The following is a 22,872-nucleotide window of genomic DNA, read 5'->3' on the forward strand; positions in this document are numbered from 1 at the left end:
TTTGCTATAATATATAGGCTGCTACTTATTTATTTAAAATTTAATTCGATTTTCGTAAAAATAAAATTTCTTGACTTTTCCAGTCCACTTATAAACTAAATAAATTTAAATATATAATGGTTAAATATTTATGATCTTGGGAAAATATAATTTTTATTTATGTATCAATGATATATGTAAAAGCTCTAAAGATTAAAGTTAAATTAACCTTAATTATAATCATTTATTTAATTGCTAAAATCATTTCAAATTATTAACAATTATTATAACATTGACTCAATTTTATCACACAAAAATTACATTTTGTTTCACCACTACTGTTTCAGCTGTTATTGTTTTCTCTTACCAACAGGATCTGTCCCCTTACTAACGTCAAGATGGAAAAGAAGATGCTTGTGATACTATCTTCGCTACTGTTTACATGTTTAGCTGACTCGTTTTCTGACGTTATTTTACAAGAGTGGGAGACATTCAAGGTAAGATAATTTTAAAACTATCTAGTTAATAGGTAGGAATGGACGTGATTTGAATAAATGCATGTTTAGTAAATTTTATAAAACTGGGTTCTGGGTGAGTAGTATAGTTTGGTTCCTCCGGAAACAGGCGCCAGGCGGTGGTGCCGGTGCCGGTGTCCGCCATCTTGGATTCTGACGTCACGGCGGCCATCTTGGATGGTTGTGACCTTGACGTTTGACCTTGACCTTGACCCCGACGGCCATTTTGGATCCGCCATCTTGGATCCGACATTTTGAATCCGCCATGTACAATAAGCGTAACGGGACACTGCGTAACGGGACAAGTAGGTCACGGTCGCCAATTTAAAATCCGCCATCTTTAAATCGAGCGCCCCACTCATTATGATGAAATTTTCGTCTCTGTCATCATATTGATTTTTTCTGTTCTGCTGGAGGCCGCCATCTTGAATACCGTCGACTTTGTTTCAGTTTTGTTCCTAGATAGTGCCAGCGTCGCTCTTGATTTTTTCTGTTCCACTGGAGGCCGCCATCTTGGATACCGTCGTTATTATTTCTTTTGTTTGTTCCTAGATAGCGACAGCGGTGCTCTTGATTTTTTTTTCTGTTCCACTGGAGGCCGCTATCTTGAATACCGTCGACTTTGTTTCAGTTGTTTGTTCCTAGATAGCGCCAGCGTCACTCTGTCTCATCACATAAGGTCGATGTTTCATTACTTACCAGAGCTATTATGGTCCTTATCGACATATCAAATTAATTTTTTTATGCAAAATACATTGTAAACGATGTGATTCGAACCATCGCAGCTCTGATCTCTAGGTTGGAAAACATACGCCTTTAACCGCTCGGCCATCGAGACATTTACCAGATTGAAAATTAAATAAGGTATATATAAAAATAACATGCATATTTGGACTTGTAATTTTTTTTAAATTTAAAGTAATAATAGCACCACCTGTTCGAGACAGAACCACCATCATGGATTATGAGGTCACCGTTGCAATTTCCGTTACGGTCGCCATCTTTAAAATCCGCAATTTTTATGTTAGAAAATCGGGAAAAATTTTAAAAATCATTAAAAAAATTAAATAATCGAATCAAATAATAAAAATCATAAAAACCACTGTTGCAGTTATCGTTACGGTCGACATCTTGGATTATATAAATGATGCATGTTTCGTTACGCCCGCCATCTCGGTTGAGTACTATGTCATCGTTACACTTTATGTTACGACCGCCATATTGGATTCTATTAATGTTGCAATTATCGTTATGGTCGTCATCTTGAAATTTAGACATCATCTTGGAAATCCGTATTTTTTATGTTAGAAAATCGGGAATAATTCCAAAATTCATCAAATAAATTTGTAATCCATATAATGATTGATTGGATCGACTAAGGTCCTTGGTTCGATCCATAGCCGATACAAACCAACTTTAATATTTTAAAAAACTACCACTAAAGTGGCAGGTTTGAGAAAATAAAAAACACCACAAGTTCTTTTAAAAATACTTTTATTACATACATACTACACTACTACAAATACAAAAAAAACACTGACAAATTACTAAAGCCTTTTGTGGATTGCTTGATTCAAACAGTCTTCTTATTGTATGGACTAAGTCCTTTACATGACTTGAAATGTCTATTCAGTCTATCAGGTCGACATATTGGTACACCACAATTTTCACACAAAGACGAATTATGGACCTCATTAAAAGGACAGTGATATATTTCATGTTGTTTTGCACTTCGAATAGTTGCTAATGTTTTGTTACAAAATATACAGCTTGATTCTGATGAATGTACACCTAGTCTATTACAATTCCTGAGGTGCCGTTTTAATCTTCCATAGTGTATAAACTTGCTTAAACACCTGTTGCACTGATATTTAATGCGTTCAGAGTTACTACTACAATTGTGTATTACATAATCACGTAATTTCATGTTTTTGATCTTCTCGCAGTATGTGCAGTCGGGTGATGGAACACCGTTGAATGCTCCTTCCTTCATCAATGCCACTGGAACTGTTGACAACCATTGTAACACTGCTGACATGTTAACTTCTGAAGCCGTTGAGGTCTGCTCTGCGGAAGATGTTGCACGCGTCGAAATCTCCTGCTGTGCTGAGAGAGCAGGTGTAGCTGTAGACGTCGTTGTCATCGTGCTCTGCACTGATGATGGTAGACCTTCGATCCAGGTTGGTGTTGATACTGGTAATGATGCCATCGAGTTCTCAAGGATAGCTAGATACTGGTCTATTATGTTATACAAGTCTAACTATCCGAGCCGTTCATCACCGCAGTCAGAGACAGACTGAAGTACATATCACCTGGGGTCTCACTTATATAGTCTCATTTGCTTGTTCAACACATGAGTCAAAACAATAACCATGTTCATTATACTTCTCGGAGCATTTTTATAATGATGATGTAAGCTATCGAGACGTGAAATTAGTTTATTGCATTTATTGAACTGAAATTGTATTCTTTGTACATTATTCTGACAGCTGCTTCTTTCATGTCTGCGAACATTTGAGGTGATAGTAAATGATGCGCCACAATATTTGCATTGATGCGATGTACGCTCTTCATTAATTGATGTCTGGAATGCGGATGATGAAACGCCAGCTGATGGCGGAACAGCACGTATCGTTGTCTCCTCTGCAGCAGGTATCGGGATCTTCACAGCTGTCGACACCTCAGCCATTGAGCTCTCCGCTGCCGTGGTCTCCTCTGCAAATGGTATCGGGATCTCCGACTCCATCATCGTTGCTGCCATCGAGGTCCCCGCTGCTGTCGGTAAACTTTTTTATTTTGGTCGACATAACTAAATCTCACGAAACTTAATGGAGAGAGCACGTCCGTACTGCACCGCGGCCAGAGGTGAACTACGGGTCCAGTCGTCTGCACCTCGCTTATATACCCGTGGTCTACTGGTATACTACATGAGTCAAAATATTGTCTGTATTTAAATTTTTTTTATTAGGTACCTAAAATTTTGTAGAAATAAAAAACACACGAGTTCAAGTTTTAAACATTTATTTATTAAAAGTACACAAATACATATTAGGTTAAGTATTCAAGCATTTTCACAAGCAAAGTCTTTAATGCCGCACGAACTGACTCGTCGACTCCGGTTCCAACTGGTTCGTTGACTCCGGTTCCAACTGGTTCGCCGGTCACGCGATCAGGAACACAGGTTTCCAGCTGGTCATCTTCTGCAACGTCGACAACTCCGACAAGACATGGTCGGTGACGTCTGTGACCACGTCTACGCCTGGGCTTTGGCTCAGTGCCAGTTGGGACAGATTCACTGCCTGAACTGCGACGACGAGACGCACACCGTTTGGACGTCTGCGTAGAAGCATCATAGGTCGCAACAGGTTGCAAAACGTCCATGTTTGGTGTTGCACATGCAGACGAGGCGACTACCTCAGCGATGCTAGCAGGAAGGATTGTGTGTGGTCTCATGTGATAGACGGCACAGTTTCCAGGTTCGCAACAATCTACCAGCTGCTGAGTCGGTTCGTAGGACACAGAAAAGTGCGCAAACCGCCAATGCTGAGCGCCTCCATCACAGGTTTCTGTATATGTACGTAGATACCCGGAATCCCAGTAGCTGTACTCGACACTGCTGAAGCTAGGTCTTGCGCACACGTACACGTTAGCAGGATGAAACGTAAACATCTTCTTGCAGGCCGAACGTCAACTGAAGGCACGTACGTAGGTACGACATTTATATATGCAGGCCTCTACTAACACTGTGTGTGCCATTTCTGCATTAACTGCGAGTTTGTACAGGCACAGACACGTTCAAACTTGTCACGTAGCTGCACGTTGTATATTGCACTAAGCTTGCGCAGGGAAGGACAGCCGTAGTCGGTCTGTAGGTCTACAATTACAACTGACGCATCACACAACTTGCTCAGCCATTTATTCTGTTCCGGTCCGGCAACGTAGATTATTTCGTTTTGAACTAGTAAATCTTCAATAGTGTTTTTCACTTGGTGGTACGGAATTTTTCCTTCGTCCCACTCTAGTCCGTGATAATATTTACATAGCCATTCGTTCGACCGTTTACTTTTTTCGTCTAGTAGTTTCCACGGATACGGGGGTCGGAAGCTGCGGGTTCGAGTCCGGCCGTCGTGAGTGACGGCAATTTCCTTGAGCACGAATCCATTTTGGCTCTGGAAACCTTGCAGGTTGCAGTACATCTTGTCGCTAGCAATGCTCGGTCGTAACTAAATTATTATCGAAAACGAAACAGTATTTATGTCAGAATTTTCTCAAGTTTGTCTCGACAATTGTACGATGCCAGCCGATCGTGAAGTATCAGACAAAAAGCATAGGTGATTGGCGGAATATTTCCGCAAGTCGTTATCTCGATCATACAGTCGATGATGTTTGAATTTATACAATCATCCTGTTTGGAAACGTCAAACACCATTAACGGTGCCTTGTTCTTGAAACTGTCGGGACTCAGTATCGGTGACTGTATCCGCCCGTAGTAAGCTTGCTGAAACTTGGCATACATTTGATATGCTAGAAGAAATCTTCCACTTTCAAAATCCATGTTCATGTCAACGTACGGATAACTTTCGCTGTTTAAAAATATTTTTACATTGCGTATTTGACAGTTATCGAATACGGAGCGACTTACTCCTGCATTGAGCTGTCTTCCGGTCTGAATCCCGACGATGATGTATCTTGGTTTTTCCGTAGCGAAGCTGGACTTTACTATCCAATTGATACACTGACTATGAGGCAAGCCAGGGTAAGTTTCCAGGCTCCAGGATCGGAATGGCACATCGAAGTTCTTGCCATTTTCTATGTTCTTCAACATCTTGACTCGCTCAACGGTGCTCACTTGGATGTGGGGCAGCATCCACTCGATAGACTGTAGTGTTAGCGAGACATCTTGAGGGTTTTCTGCAGCGGCGACAATTGCATTAATGTGCGTGTTGGCTAGAAGCAGTACGAGCTCTTGTTTCGAATTAATGATTATATGCTTGTAGTCCTCAGCGAATCCAAGAAGCATGGACAGGGGAACACAAACTTCGAACTTCCCTTCGACATAAACCGGAAGCTTATATTCATCCTCGAGAGCCCAACCGGCCATCTTTGCAGCAGACAGTTCATTTGGCGTGAGCGAAAGGTAATTTTTCATAGCAGATGTTATGCCTAAATCTCTCGTCTGGTCTACCTCGACGCCATTGAGAACATAAGTAATGCGCTCGATTAGGTGAAGAATACCATTGCAGGATATTGATGTCGTTGTCGGGTGCGTACCATCCGCTTTTGTAAGCGTGCCTCTTATACGTAGAAATGACTGCGAAGGTAAAGTACAAATATCAGGCTGGTACTCATGCAATTCCATTTTCGTAATGCTGTCATCAAAAATGACCGGATCTTCCACGTTGAGGATTTCTTCTTCCATATTTATTCGGCACTTGTCCAATACTGAGAAGATACTTTATGTTGTCAGGTGTTAACGCACCGATGTCTGGTAGAGAACTGTTCTTATTCACGGCAATACGATTTCTTTTATAACTGTTCGGTGTTACGAACTTTATGCCCATAGCTTCAAGTGAAGACGTAATGTAATTTCTTCGTCTTGAAAATTCACCAATCGTCCTCGCTGGTCAACGATTCTGACGACGACTTCGTGTGCGTACTTCACGACGACTGGAACGTAAATGATACTTTGCGGTACTTCTACCAGTTTATATCCTGGCGGGACCGTCGGCGAAAACTCGTGCATCATGTTGCTTAGTCTTCCGTTGAGATACGTTCCACTTGCCAAATTACAGTTTATTCTTATGACATTCACAGGAAAAATGTTTACTGCGCGCGTAGATTCGTACGTTCTTCCTGTATCATACACCTTTGATTCGAATCCGAGCATTGTACCTATGGTCCCAGGTTTCGTAAAGTCGACATTTTCACTGCATGTTAGAATACTTTTTTGAGTGTTTGGATTTCCACGCAGTTGAAAGTCTACATCCTGTGGTAACATATCCCTGATGTAATTTGCAATGTCGTCAATTTCGTAAGAGCCAACAGGTAACCGTATTTCATGAGCGGTCCCATCGCTTTTCAGGAAGCAGATCTTGCAATTTTCTTCGTCGATATTCGGTATGGCATTATACGTTTGAAAATCTATGAGTCCGATACACCATTCTCCGTCTAAATCCAGAGGCGGGAAATGAACCGCTCGCAGCTCAGATGCGTGACCTGTCAAGGTAAGTGGTATCGACATCACTAATAAATTATCGTCACTGCACAACCTTTAAGTAGCAATTTATATTTGTCAGCTAATTTTTGTTTGTTAGAAAGCGAAGACACAAGTGTCCGCAGTTTGTTTGATTAGGCTTCTGTTCCGTTTCGTAATTGTAAAACAACGTAGTGGACCGGCCCAGGTACAACCTAAGTTCTGGCGGAAGTCGTAAATTACGGAAACTATCGTAGTAAGTAGCTTTTTTTCCAGACTTTACATAGGCCACCCAGTGCGTGCCGCGACCCGCCGACATGTCTAAATTAATTATGGCGCACTCACGTGTCTTTGGCTTGCTGGGCAAAGTGTCTCGCATAAACACGCCACGGAAATTTGGTATTTTAATTTTGCGTGCGTACTTTATTAAATCTACGTTGGTGAGCGGTCGTTTCGGCAGGGAACTTAGGATTTTTTCATTCGTTTCTTTTTCATGCCACAACCTGATTTGTGAGGTTGCAAGTAGAGTCCTGCGCCGTTTTTTTTTACCGATGGCAATGGCTTCCATGTTGGCATTGTGTCGCTGTGCTTCTTTTAACTGCTTGCGCTCATTCTTCGAAGTGTTGACTGCCCGCACTATACCGCTCGCTGCACCGATGAGGCCGCCGAGAGCACCCAATGCAGGCAAAAGCAAAGGAAGAAATCCTCCTACAATCTTCTTGTCGAGAGTCTGTAGTTTTTGCTTGGCTTTTTGCACGCCTGCACCAGTCTTGCGTTTGGTCTTGCGTGAGTTAGTCTTTGACTTGATGGAGCTGTTTCGACGAGCACCCAGTCCTAATTTCGTCTTTGCCTTCATGATCTTAGATACGCCCCACGCTGCGATTTTTTCTCCTAGTCCCGCGTTCGACGATTTACTTATATCTTCTGCTTCCTGTGCCAATATCTCGTCGGCCCGGTGTCTGGATTCCAGATCCTTGCTTAATGAATATGCGATATCGTGCTGCTTGCACTTTTCGTCGAGAGATTTAATGCCCACGTCACCGCGAGCTAACCTTTTCGCTAGTTTAGTGCCGGGGCCGCAGAATCTGTAGCCGGGAATGTGTAGCTCGAATGGCAGATTGTTTATCAGCGAGTTCACGAGTCCTGCACCGATGTGTTTTTTGTTCTTACCTTTTCGAGTCATTACGCACAACTGACCAGAAAGTATAAATGTGTTTGATTTTATACAATTACTTTAGTACAATGCAGGTCGTCAAGCAAGACGTGTGTTTGCCCGTACGCATTACGCAAGACGATGTATTTAGTGCGCGTGAATCACGATATGGCTTACTGTTGCCTTCCGCCGTATGTTGCATAATGGCGGGTCCGTCAAACTGCGGTAAAACATGCGTTTTACTGAGTTTACTGGAGGAGCCAAACGGTCTTCGGTTCGAGAACGTTTACTTGTATTCCAAGTCGTTGCAACAGCCAAAGTACCAGCGCCTAGCTACGGTTCTAAGCTCGGTGGATGGTCTGGAGTATTTTCCGTTTAGCGATAATACCGATGTTGTACCTCCAAGCGAAGCAAAAGCCAATTCCGTGTTTGTTTTCTACGATGTAATGTGCGAGAAACAAGGCATAATACAAGAGTACTTTTCCATGGGCAGACACGCCAAGGTAGACTGCGTTTACCTGTGTCAGACGTACAGTCGTATTCCAAAACATCTCCTACGAGACAACGCAAATGTCATAGTTTTGTTTCGCATGGACGAACTTAATTTACGCCACGCTTACGACGATCACGTAAACACCGACATGACGTTTCAGGAATTCAAAGACATGTGCTACTTGTGTTGGAAAGAAGAACACGGATTCCTAGTCATAGTCAAAGACTGGCCTCTATATAAGGACAGGTACAGACGAGGTTTCGATCAGTTTATCGCCAAACATGAGTCATAGCATTTCGAAATTCGGCCGTAGCAGTCGAGACTTACGTACTGCTCTCAAGACTCATGACGACGTTATCCGCAAATACAATTCGCTACTGCTCAAAAAGTAGACGGGGTGAAAAAGGAATTACTAGAGTATCTCGTTGCCATCGACCAGCGTGTGGAAGCCTCGGATTCCCGCATTCGTGACATGATCGAAGTATCGAATGCACAAAGGCGTGACGATCTGAGGACTTTTCAAAGTAGTCTGAAAGCATCACTATCTCACTTGTCAACAAATTCAGATTTGGCCAAACACAAGAAAGAAGTTTCTGCGAACGAAAAAAAAGTATATAAGGAGGTCTTGCAATAAGTTTTCAGCCAGTACAATGTCGGACCTGGCCAGTGACCTTCATCGAGCTATACAGTCTGTTCGCGAAAAATATTTACTTGCTAGACGAACCAGACTTGCACGTGAGATGGAAAATGAGGAGATATTTAAACCAATCACTAGTCGCCTCGACGAACTTAAAAACAAGGAAGAACCAGCCATCATTGTGAAGACAGAAGTTGAAGATGAAATGCCAACTGTAAAGAAGAGAAAGTATGAACCGGATCGAGAAGAAGAGGACTTAACAAGTATAGAGTCCATGCACAAGAAAAAAATACCGAAAAAGGAACATCAAGTTAATGCAATGGTCCGACCATACCTGATATCGTTTACGAGCCGGAATAATGACACGACCTACGGAGTGTACAGAAAACATAATAAGTGGTTCCTCGGTGCTAAAGAAATATACTTTCTACCAGGAAATATCGTGCGCGTAGAAGCGTTCAAAACACGCGGGGACTCCGGGTCTGTACGAATTGCTGTTTCGCAGAGAGCCTAAAGGATATTCTCACAAAGACTTACAAGAGTACAAAAAACTGCTAGAGCTAACCAATGCACATTTTCGCGATAACGATCCAGATAGTGGTGTATATAAAGACGTAGATCATGAAAAAATCGACATTCTCGCTAATCTCTTCAGTGAACTAACAATACATGGCGAAGGTTTAAAAAAGCTAGAAAGTGGTCAGATATTTGACTATGTATATTGGGACGACCGTAATGAATTAGTTGATCGCCTTAGATTTCTACATGCTTCGCTTAGTGTAGGAAACTATTCGCACATCAACGAAATAGTCTCCATACTTGAAGAACTGAGGGAAGCCGGCTACATACAATGAGTCGAACCGGAATCGCTCGCGAACTTTATGCTCCTGCTAGACGAAAATACCTTCGTCGCAAAGTCATAGTTCGTGGAGTTGATGATTTATTCCAGGCGGACCTTGTTGAGATGAAACCGTATTACCGTTTGAATAAAGGTTTCAAGTACATGTTGACAGTCATCGATGTTTATAGCAAGTTCGCTTGGACGAGACCTGTAAAATCAAAGACTGCAACTGACGTAGCCAAGGCTATGAACAATATTTTGCGTGATGGACGTGTACCGTCGCACCTGCAAACGGACCTCGGGAAAGAATTCTACAATGCAACCTTCAAGGCTTTGATGAAGAAGTATGACATCAAACACTACTCTACATTTAGTAACGTCAAAGCCTCCGTTGTCGAAAGGTTTAACAGAACTTTGCGTTCGAAGATGTGGCGGCAGTTCACGGCTAACGGAAATTACAAGTGGCTTGACATCTTGCCGAAACTAATAGGCGAGTATAATTCCACGGTGTATTCTACCACGAAAATGAAGCCAAATGACGTAACGGACAATCGCCTGCTTCAAACAGTGTTTTCCAACACGAAGAAGAAAGATCCACGAAAGCGTAAAGCTAACGTCGGCGACATTGTGCGAATCTCCAAGCAGAAAGGTATCTTCGAGAAAGGTTTCACTGCGAACTGGAGTCCCGAACTTTTCCGTGTGACACATGTTCGTGAATCAGAGCCTAGGACCTACTACCTCGAAGATTTGGACCACAAACCTATCCGTGGCGGCTTCTATGCCGAAGAGATTCAGCCTACGTTGTATCCCGATACGTACTTGGTGGAGAAGATTATAAAACGAAGAAAAGGACGGTCCTACGTCAAGTGGTGGGGCTTTCCACCTCGCTTTAATTCGTGGGTGGCTGATGCGGAAATCGAGGAATCCAAAAGGCTTTAGTAATTTGTCAGTGTTTTTTTGTACTTGTAGTAGTGTAGTATGTATGTAATAAAAGTTTTTTTAAAAGAACTTGTGGTGTTTTTTATTTTCTCAAACCTGCCACTTTAGTGGTACTTTTTTAAAATATTAAAGTTGTTTTGTATCGGATAGGGATCGAACCAATGACCATAGTCGATCCAATCAATCATTATATGGATTACAAATTTATTTGATGAATTTTGGAATTATTCCCGATTTTCTAACATAAAAAATACGGATTTCCAAGATGATGTCTAAATTTCAAGATGGCGACCATAACGATAATTGCAACATTAATAGAATCCAATATGGCGGTCGTAACATAAAGTGTAACGATGACATAGTACTCAACCGAGATGGCGGGCGTAACGAAACATGCATCATTTATATAATCCAAGATGTCGACCGTAACGATAACTGCAACAGTGGTTTTTATGATTTTTATTATTTGATTCGATTATTTAATTTTTTTAATGATTTTTAAAATTTTTCCCGATTTTCTAACATAAAAATTGCGGATTTTAAAGATGGCGACCGTAACGGAAATTGCATCGGTGACCTTATAATCCATGATGGTGGTTCTGTCTCGAACAGGTGGTGCTATTATTACTTTAAATTAAAAAAATTACAAGTCCAAATATGCATGTTATTTTTATATATACCTTATTTAATTTTCAATCTGGTAAATGTCTCGATGGCCGAGCGGTTAAAGGCGTATGTTTTCCAACCTAGAGATCAGAGCTGCGATGGTTCGAATCACATCGTTTACAATGTATTTTGCATAAAAAAATTAATTTGATATGTCGATAAGGACCATAATAGCTCTGGTAGGTAATGAAACATCGACCTTATGTGATGAGACAGAGTGACGCTGGCGCTATCTAGGAACAAACAACAGAAACAAAGTCGACGGTATTCAAGATGGCGGCCTCCAGTGGAACAGAAAAAAAAATCAAGAGCACCGCTGTCGCTATCTAGGAACAAACAAAAGAAATAATAACGACGGTATCCAAGATGGCGGCCTCCAGTGGAACAGAAAAAAATCAAGAGCGACGCTGGCGCTATCTAGGAACAAACAACTGAAACAAAGTCGACGGTATTCAAGATGGCGGCCTCCAGCAAAACAGAAAAAATCAATATGATGACAGAGACGAAAATTTCATCATAATGAGTGGGGCGCTCGATTTAAAGATGGCGGATTTTAAATTGGCGACCGTGACCTACTTGTCCCGTTACGCTGTGTCCCGTTACGCAGTGTCCCGTTACGCTTATTGTACATGGCGGATCCAAAATGTCGGATCCAAGATGGCGGATCCAAAATGGCCGTCGGGGTCAAGGTCAAGGTCAAAGGTCAAGTTCACAACCATCCAAGATGGCCGCCGTGACATCAGAATCCAAGATGGCGGACACCGGCACCGGCACCACCGCCTGGCGCCTGTTTCCGGAGGAACCAAACTATACTACTTGGGTGGAAAGTATATAATCTCACGTAATGCCATGTGTTAAAGATAACCACAGAGTTATTATTTCAAGAGTAAACTAGATATTGGCCTACATTCTTTTTGACACACCCCAAGGTGGCCTAAACCAAGAGAAACTGCAAATGAAGAGTTGGATCAACTTTAGGTCGTAATAGATTAAAATATTTAATTTCGCTGATGGTAGCCATTAAACGAATGACTGCAGATAAATTTCACACGTTAGCATTAAGCATGAAATCACTATTCGATTAAATTGTTATCGAATTCGTTGCCTTGACAGACACATGAAGTCACTAATACCATTAAAAATAAATATATTTATTTATAATTATATATTTACTATTTATATTTTATTAGCATGGAATGTTTTAAGTATATATACTATATAATATATATTATTTTAGTAAAGATAGATATCAAGGAATTACCTTGAAATGATACGTAATATTATTTATAGAGACATGCAAAATTCGCGGATTCATTTCGCGATAGGCTAGCATCAAAACAACTATACCTTCGTACCTCATCTGCGATTGGCCCACATTTTATCCGGGGAACTGTGAAACAATGGGAAACACTAAACCAGGAAAGTGCCAAATTACGGATAGTCTAGTTGAGACGTCTCACGCGTCAGTAGCCAATGAACAGGTGTCATTTCCGCGAGTATTTAAAGGACTGTGGAGTCTATCCTAGAGGTCAATGAATCCGCGAATTTTGCAGGTCTCTAGTCATTACTAGGGACTGGGAAAATTCGCGGGTTTATCGACCTCCAGGATAGACTCAAAGATCCTCTGCACACTCGGGCGAACGTCGCCTGTTCATTGGCTGTTGACTTGTGAGGCGTCTCAGATGGTTACCTTGTGATTCGACACTTCATTGATTGAGAGTTTATATTTGACCACGATTTCTCAATATTAACACTGAACCACTAGCAAAAGATGCACAATGGTATAATTATTTTAGCTTTAACATATCACGAAATGAATCCGAGAATTTTTCCGGCCTGTAGTCATTGCTAAAAATGTGGGAAATTCAAGTTTATATTTGGCAACAGCTTGCATTGCAATTATTTGTACACACAAATGACGGTTGTCGTTGGATCACGTGTTGATCGACACGCCTGAAGAACTAGGAGCCAATGAACAACACCTAGAAGTAATCTGACCGAATCACGCGCCACCCGAAGAGAATGTTGAATGTAACAGCAGACAACGAACACGTTACACTGAATGAATTATTCTCACGTTTAGCAGTTTAGCTGGGCACCAGAAAATAAGGCGAATTATGCAGGCTTTCAGCGACAGCCACAGCTAGCTTGTTAAAGTAAATGACTTCTCCGATTCATTAATATATATATTTTATTTATATTTTCTATTCTTTTAAGTACCGAATTTTCCCTTCATTGTTTAGAACGGATTTAGTACTTCTGAGATAAACTAATGTTTGCCGTATACGATTTGAATAATTATTTGAACTATTTTATATTCTATAAAATATAAACAAATAATGGAAACCAAAGCAAATGTAACTTTAATATATTCATATTACAAAAAAACTATTCTTAAAATATTATCTTCTTTGAAATACCTAATAAATATAAAAAATAAAATAATAATATTTAACACAAAATGTTTAATTAAATATTTACAGTTATTTCATAAAGTGTGAAATGCCTTTCAATAAATATTTATAATTTCAAATCATTTACCCTTTTGAATGAATTCACACGTTCTTTCTAATTCAATACATCAAATTCAATGTATTAAATGAAACAAGTCTGCCCACTGGGTCTAGTGGCTGGCGTGCCTGGCTGGTGCGATCAAGGACTGGGTGTTTGTGATGTCTCTCCCACCTTCGTCGTGCGGAAGGCAATGGTGAACGACTGCAGAATCATCCTGTCTTGTCAAGCACAGGGACGTCACGAATGTCATCACCGTGTTGTTGCCTGTGCTCGTGACACCCAGCAATGGGTAAAATGACTCATCATCATCATCATCATCATCATCATCATCATCAAATACAATACATTTGTTTATCTTTTTATTCTTGTGATTGCTGTGTATATGTCACTAATATTATGCACAGATATTTATGAATAACATTTTTCAATTTTGTGCGTTAACTGTACAAACTTTTGTACTTTTTACAAACGATATCACTTGTAAAACTTCAAGGTAGAGCTTTGCAACATTGCAAATTGCAATAGCTATATCTTGCAATTTTACAAGTTATATCGTTGGCAACTGAATTTCCAAGGATTATCCTTGTAAAAGTACAAAAAGTTTTATTACTGTAAGGTTTACTTTTTATCTTTCATAACACGAAAACTTGTTTCTGGAATACCTAATCATATATTATTTATTAGTTATGGCAAAAAAAAAATACTTGGTAAATATATTTTCGTTTTAATTTATTTATGGTGCTGAAATAGAATCAAATTTTAATTTTACTTTTTGTCACTGTCTAATTATTACAATAATTTTAACTTGAATGAAAAAATAACTTAGGGATATACATATTTCGCGAAACGATTTCCAGACCAGTTGTGTGCAAAACTTTGTAGCTAGCATTGTCATTGTTTCGTGGTTGGCTGGGGTTCTGTCAGGCCCATGTCTACTGTCAGAACACGAATCACGGTCATTCAGCGTGGAAACAAACGCGCCCTTTATTGCCCGGTTCAAACAGAGCAATGACTTCTCTTACAGACGGCAGCCAATTACAAGGAAACAATCGCTAGCGTGGGAATACCATATTGCTGTTTAATGAGCGAGGAAATTTTTTTTTTCTCGCGAAAAATGCATGCCCTTAAATTAGAAAATATTGGAAGCCCAATTACTTTATTGTTTTTCTTTGCAATTCTGTCTATAATTCTTTAACCACATGTGTGTGTTATCATGTATTAAAGGCTACTTGTTTACTTAAATTTTAATTAGGTTTTCATAAAAAATCTTTTTTGAATTTCCAATCTAATTAGAAAAATTCTCACTTTAGAAACTAATTAAATTTCAATAAGTACATAATGGTTAAAACGCTCTGATTTACTGATGTACTAAAACAATTTTAGGACTAAAATATAAACTATCCTTTATGATAGTATTTCATTTCATTGCTAAAATAATTTCCAATTACGAATAATTGTTATATTGAATTGATTGAATTTTATGAACGAAAAAAATACATTTTGTTTCACGACTACTGTTACAGCTGTTATTGTTTTATCTTACCAACTAACAAAAAATATACATATATACATCACCATCAAGTCTAGTCGGCGTGTCTTTGCACCAGCGAGACCTCCGAGCCTTCCGGCTTGAAATAACGGAACAGTTTCCGGTGTATCGCGTGTTAGCGCCTCCGTGCAAGTACCGACACACCTTTTTTTTTTTGGTCCATATACACCTGTAGGTATGATACGAATTTGTTCGTTCCAAGATGTTCCCCAAATCACTGCAGCTTCTTCTTGGTGCGAGGTTGGAATCAGAGCAGCACGAGGGGCACTACACGAAGAACGCGACGCGACAGAAAGTTATCGCGCGATTGCAAAACAAAAAAAATGCATAAGGTTTATTGTCATTACACAAGCACCAACCATGCTGTATTAATCAGGTTTTTTTAAGAGCCGTGATTTGATTAAACATTCTTTCAGAAATAACACCAAATTTTCACGAATTATAATTATAAAACCAATTCCCCAGTGTAAAATTTTTTCAAAAACCAAATTTTGAACCCCATTATTTCACTCATGTCCCATCCGCAATGCTACGAACATAGAAAATCTTTCTAATCTGAAAGTCAGTCTCTTTCGCCAGTTCTGAACACGTGACGTCACAGAAGTACCAAACCTAATTCGTTGAAAAAATATGTAATGCGTAAAGCCCATCGCAACGCGCTCGTTACACTATCATGATTTCAGAACAAATGTTCTCAGAGCAATGTTTAAAAGTATATACTACACCCATCTTGCGTGAGAAGAACACAATGATCTTAATCATATAATCACGTATACCTAGAGGCAGGCATTTATTAAATCTAAACGTATATTACACTGCAACAAGGTATACCTGCACCAGCTGTTTCTTCCTTGTGATTGGCGGCCGTCCGCGAGAGAAGGCGTTGCCTTATTTAATCGTGCCACTCATGACGCGTTTGTACCGCACTGAATTATTGTGATCGGTGTTGTAACAACTGACATATACCTGGAAGAATGTCTTTCAATTACGAAACACAGACGATGCTACAACTAACCTCGGAACCTTTTCGCGAAATGTGCATGCTTCTAATTATACCTAATACTATTTAGGATACATAATACAACAGTAGGCACAGACTAGAGTAGTATGTTTTGGTATGTCCTGGGATATGGGTTATGGGTGTGGAGCTGTGTGTACGCCCGCCATCTTGGATTATGACATCACGGCGTCCATCTTGAACTCAAAAATTCCTCAAAATTCCTCAAAAATGACTCAAAATGACTCAGAAATTTTCGTTTTGAGGAAAACTTTCACGTTTACATCCACAAAACTTCAAAAATTAGGATTTCGAGAAACCTCAAAAGTATTTTGCCTTAGAAAGAACACAAATTCCTAAAAGAGGCTTAAGCATCCATCTCTACAACCTCCGATAAGCCTCTGACGTCATCTAGAATTATGACGTCTCCGTTGCAATTTCCATTACGCCCGCCATCTTGAAAATATTAACTTATTATCTGATTTTAATGAAAAAAATTTTAAAATTCATAAAAAAATTCTAAATATAAAATTTTAATAAAAATATTTAAAAAAAACTGTTTCGACATGGAGCTAGGAGTCCTCGGTTCGAACCCTGTGAGGGCAAAAACATAAATAAAAATAGCTACCAATCCTTCCCTCATGGTAGCAGCAGGCAGACTGACCCCACCAATGTTTTTCAAAGTATATATTGTGTCACCTAGTATGACGTCATGTCCGCCATCTTGAATAATCCGTAATTTTTATGTTAGAAAATCGGGAAAAATATTAAAAATCATTAAAAAAATTAATCATCCAAACAAATGATAAAAATGTAATGAAATATTACTTAAAAACCACTGTTGCACTTATCGTTATTGTCACCATCTTGGATTTTATAAATGATGCATGTTTCGTTACGCCCGCCATCTTGGTTGAGAACGAAGTCATCGTTAGGTACACTTTATGTTATGACCGCAATATTGAATCCTATTATCTAATGTTGAATGTTTCGTTACGGCTGCCATCTTGAAAATCTGTAATTTCAATGCTGGAAAATCCGAAACAATTCCAAAAAATATTAAAAAAATTACTTCAAATGTTAAGTTACTTAATTGTTTTCGGTCCTCAGTTCGATTTCCGGAGAGAGTAAACCAGTAATTTATTAATATATTAAAAAAATTCTCAATTAAAAGTAATAAAAATGTCTTACACCACACTCGACATTTTAAATTGTCACCACTGTATCAATTATCGTTACGGACACCATTTAAAAAAATCTTTATAACCCGATTTTAATGAAAAAAGTTCATAATTCATCAAAAAATTAACTTATCTGAATACTGATTGATTAGATCGATTAACGTTCATAGTTTGAAACCGGTAAGAGACAAAAAATAAAAAAACAACAGATCCTTCCTCCACGGAAGCCACCTACAGACTGACCTCCCTCCACCAGTACCAAGGTATATATCGTCAGATGGTATGGCGTCATGTCCACCATATTGTTTTCGTCTGCTGGATGCCACCATCTTGTTTTCATCTACTAAGAGTGTGCCACCATCATGTCAGTGTAACTTTTACACGCTAGAGTTCAGTAATCAATAATTATTACTGAGGCACCCGCCATCTTTAAATTTGGACACCAACTTGAAATTGTGTAATTATTTAGCAATGTATTCGGAAAAAAGTCCAAAGTTCATCAAATAAAATGGCAATAAATATACTGATTGTTTCGATCGATTCCTGTCCTTGGTTCGATCCCTGGACGATGCAAAACATCTTAATTTTATGTAAAAAATGTGAATTTCAATAAATAATGATAAAAGTCCTAAAAGAACCATACTTTCCAAATCAACCATCATCCTATAAGCCATTACGACCAACATCTTGGATATTTATATTTATTGACCTATAAATTCGGGAAAGATTCCAAAATTCACCAAAAAAATCACACATTACTTTATATATTGAATCGATACTTGGTTCGATGTATGGACGAAGCTAAAAATAAATTTAATTTAAATCCCAGAAAAGTGTCAGTTTCGAGAAATAAAACACCACAAGTTCGTTTACAAACATAATATTTATTACTTAATTTCTATTGTACTACAGGATCACTTGCGAATTCCAGCAATCTTATAAACATTTAGCCCTGCATTGACGTAAAATGACTAATTATTAGCTCCAATCGGTTTATTATAGACAGAGACCAACCAGAACCTTTGCTGACATAGTCCTCCTCTTCTTGACAGAGTTTCTGGATACCGTGTTTAACAGATTGCTTCACATAGTCAAACTGTAAATTGTAACAGCCAATGTATTGAGAGGAATTCTTCTCTAGGTACTCGAACGGATACGATTTACCATATAAACAGTCCAGCCACAAGTTATAATTTAAAGGTCCGTATGTTGTTACTTCATAAGTAAGCTGATTGATTATTTTCTACCTTATATCCTCAAGAAAAAGAAAAATGTCTTTAGCTCCAAATAATGAATCGGCTCCAAATGTTCAATCGGGTTCCATATGCTCCAACAGCTCCAAATGCTCCAACAGCTCCAAATGCTCCAACAGCTCCAAATGCTCCAAATGCTCCAACAGCTCAAAACACTCCAACAGCTACAAATGCTCCTAGCAGCACATTTGTAGTAAAAGCCGGAATGGTAACCATTCATACTGTGGATACTTTTCAGGATTTGTAATTATACAATATTTTCCAGTAATTCCTGAATGGTAACCATTCCGGATTGCTCTGGGCACATGAGGATGTATAATTTACGGAATGGTAACCATTCCGATTGGATACTTTTCTGCCCCCCCCCCCCTCGTAATCGCATGGTCTCGTAACAACATGGCTCGTAGTCACATAGTCATGCTGACTTGAAGCCTCGTAGACTTGTATCTACGTAACCAAGTAGCCTTGTAATGTTATAACATAATGCTGCTGGAGCAGTTGGAGCCAAAGAGAAAATTCAGCCGAAGACAGATGCAGAAATTGGAGCCTTGTAGACTTGTAGCTTCGTAGTCAAGTACTCATGTAGATTTGTAGTCCTGTATCCTCGCAATCTCGTAAACTTGTGTTCTAGAAGCATGGTAGCTCTGTAGCCTCGCAGTCTCGTAAACTTGAAGACTCGTAGTAACGTAGTCTCGTTACCTCATTGCTCGTAATCGATTACTCATGATGTCTTGGAGCCTCGTAGAATTGTAGCTACGAAGCCAAGTAGCCTCGTAGACTTGTAGCTATGTAAACAAGTAGTCTTGTAATCTTATAGCATAATGCTGTTGGAGCAGTTGGAGCTTTGTAGACTCGTAGGCAGTTGGAGGAGTCTTGTAGACTCGTAGAATCCAATTTTGTAGAAAAGTTATCTTGTAGCCATGTATCCTCGCAGTCATTTGGAGCCGAGTAGACTTGTATCCTTGTAGCTTCATAGACATGTAGTTTCGTAGCCACACAGCTTTTTAGCCATGCAGTCGCGCAACCATGTATAACTCGTAACCAGCTAGATCCTTGTAGACTTGTAGCCTTGTAGCCTAATAGCCTCGTAGACTCGTAGCATTCTAGTCAAATATCATTGGAGCTGTTGAAGCAAAGGGCAGTTGGAGTCCTGTTTACTTATAGCTTCATAGTCAAGTACTCATGTAGACATGTAGTCCTGTAGTCTCGTAGCTTCGTAGCCTGATAATATTGTAGACAGATAGCGCTAGGCATATGACTATTTGAAGTCAAATACTTTTGACGTCATTGATTGTTGGAGCCTAAGACAGTTGGAGCACTTGACTGATGGAACGTAAATTTAACGAACGCAACGTACTGAGTTGGAAATGTACGTCCTTTTCGTTAGGTGTGCTTCCTGTTTGTTGAGTGTGCTTCTATTGTGCTTCCTTTTTGTTGATTGTGCTTCCAAAATGTGCTGCCTTTTTGATTGTGTTTCCAAAATGAGCATGCCTTTTTGATTGTGCTTCCAAAATGTGCTGCCTTTTTGTTGATGGTGCTTCCAAAATGTGCTGCCTTTTTGTTGATGGTGCTTCCAAAATGTGCTGCCTTTTTCGTTGAATGGGCTTCTATTTTTAATGTTGTTTTGTATCTAGTATTACAGTAAATGTTTCCTGATTTGACTAGCTTATTATTCCATCCGGTGCATGTATATAAGCGAGTCCTAGACAGCAGGTCGCTGAGTTTGTTACTGACTTCGACGTTGTAAGGATCACCTAGTTTGTTTCTTCTGGTGCATAAGTCACGTAATTTCCAGTTATTGTGAACTCGATTGTATCATTACCGTCTTTAACGTCGAACTCGATGGAGGTTGTACCATCGTCTACGGGAACCCTGACGTCAGTGGCGATGGTTATGGAGCAGATCCCATTGGCAACGTCAACATTGGAGGAGATTTCAACAGTAGTGGTACCAACAGCAGAAGAGACTTTAATTCCTGTAGTGATGGGTCGACAGGAAAACTAGGCGAACGCTGGTCCACCATCGATGGAGACTTCAATTTGTGGTGATTCGTCAACAACTAACGAACGTCGGTGCTGTTACTGAGACTAGATTTTCTCAAACAACAGCAATGCTCGACGACACGAGAAGAGAGAATGTGCTAAGAACCTTTATCGCAAAATGTTTGGCTGTGAGAAATGTCACAAGCAATTTGAAAGACAAGATAATATGAAAACGCACATGAAGATATGCAAAGGTCCTCCTGTTCGACAGAAAGTAAAGGTTTCTATACAAAAACGATGCATTAATGTTCATAATAGTATGCCTGGAGATGGCACAACTGTGGTAACGTCAGTATCTGGAACGGGTCTGTAAAGCTCGTCTTCATCACCCCGGTAACATTGCAGCTACTGTGATATGTCGTTCGCATTTGCTCATGATGTACGGAGACATGAGAGGAGTAAATGTACGAAGATTCCTTCTCGCATGAATTTTAGCTGTGATGAGTGTCATGAATGGTTTACTCGAATTGATAATTTGCGTCGACATGTAAAAAACTGTAAAAGTGAAGTCCGTGCGTTTACTGCTGAACTACCTACAGAAATTTCGACTCCTCGCTTTAGATTGGAGACTTGAAAGCGTACAAGCAAAAACACAGATGCGCAGCAACCGATTGCTATGGTATCTGTACATGGAACTAAACCTAAGACTGTGATCGGTGCTATACAGTTGAATGATAATGGCGTCTACTTGGAGAAATCTGATTTTCGTGGAAGATTGAAAGACTACTATTATCTAAATACTCTCAGTGAGTAGAAAGACATTTGTAATTTTCTTGACGATATCAGACAGAACATAATCAATAAGCTTACTGATGACGTAGCAACAAACGGACCTTTGAAATATAACTTGTAGTTGGACTGTATATATGGAAAGCCATATCCGTTCGATGACAAAGTGAAGAAGTGTGCATTCAAGACATCGTCTGCAGTAATTTACAGTTCTGACGATGTGAAGCAAACTATTAAACACAGTATCCAGAAACTCTGTCAAGAAGAGGACTATGTCAGTAATGGTTCTTTATGGTCTCTGTCTAGTATAAACCGATTGGAGCTTAGAATTATAGTCATTTCGCGCCTATGCAGGGCTAAAAGTTTATAAGATTGCTGGCGTTCGCAAGTGATCCCGTAGTAGAATAGAAATTATGTAATAAATATTATGTTTGAAAAAGAACTTGCAGTGTTTTATTTCTCAAACCTGACACTTTTCTGGGATTTAAATTAAATTTATTTTTACTTTCGTCCATACATCGAACCAAGTATCGATTCGATATGTAAAGTAATGAGTGATATTTTCGGTGAATTTTGGAATCTTTCCCGAATTTGTAGGTCAATAAATACAAATATTCAAGATGTTGGTCGTAATGGCTTAGAGTAGGGTGGGGCTATTTGGGTCGTGGGGCTATTTGAGTAGAAATAAGACTTTCGGCTACTGCGCAATAACTCCGCGCATCATCGGCATGGACTGGACTTCAGAAGCGAGAAGAAGATTATGCTGAGCAGACGGACATGTTGTGTGCGGATGTTGTGTGATATTTTGTGTACGGACGGGTGGCGAATGGTGCAAGGTAATCATCTCACTGTCTTGAAATATTAAACTCTAACTTTAATACCCGGGGAAATAGTGATATCCAAGTGTAACGTGAAACTTTATCGTAGTGTTATATGTCAAACGAAAGAAGAAGAATTTGTGAGTCTCTTAGTATATTCACAGCAAGAATTATTTTTAATGAATAGAATATTTTCCCACTTATGTGATTTAAAGTAATTGGGGCTATTTGAATATTTTTTTTTTGGGGCTATTTGGGTCAACAATGGGGCTATTTGGGTCAATACGAAAGTGATTGTTGTGATACTAAGGATATATTTATTAAATTTAAAGATGGTTTTTGCTAATATTTATTATATTACATTACATTTATA

At 39.4% G+C, this 22,872-nt stretch overlaps 1 protein-coding gene across 1 annotated transcript in view; it reads left to right on the forward strand.

The window, feature by feature from the left end:
* Positions 1 to 377: 377 nt before the first annotated feature.
* Positions 378 to 22,872, forward strand: part of LOC134527488 (procathepsin L-like) — a 79,013-nt gene continuing 56,518 nt past the window's right edge. Inside the window, exon 1 of the mRNA XM_063360212.1 lies at positions 378 to 476. Coding sequence (XP_063216282.1) covers positions 378 to 476 — 99 coding nt within the window. The remainder of the gene's footprint in view (positions 477 to 22,872) is intronic.

The sequence above is a fragment of the Bacillus rossius genome, chromosome 1 (assembly GCF_032445375.1).
Source record: "Bacillus rossius redtenbacheri isolate Brsri chromosome 1, Brsri_v3, whole genome shotgun sequence".
Classification (NCBI taxonomy): Eukaryota; Metazoa; Arthropoda; class Insecta; order Phasmatodea; family Bacillidae; genus Bacillus; species Bacillus rossius.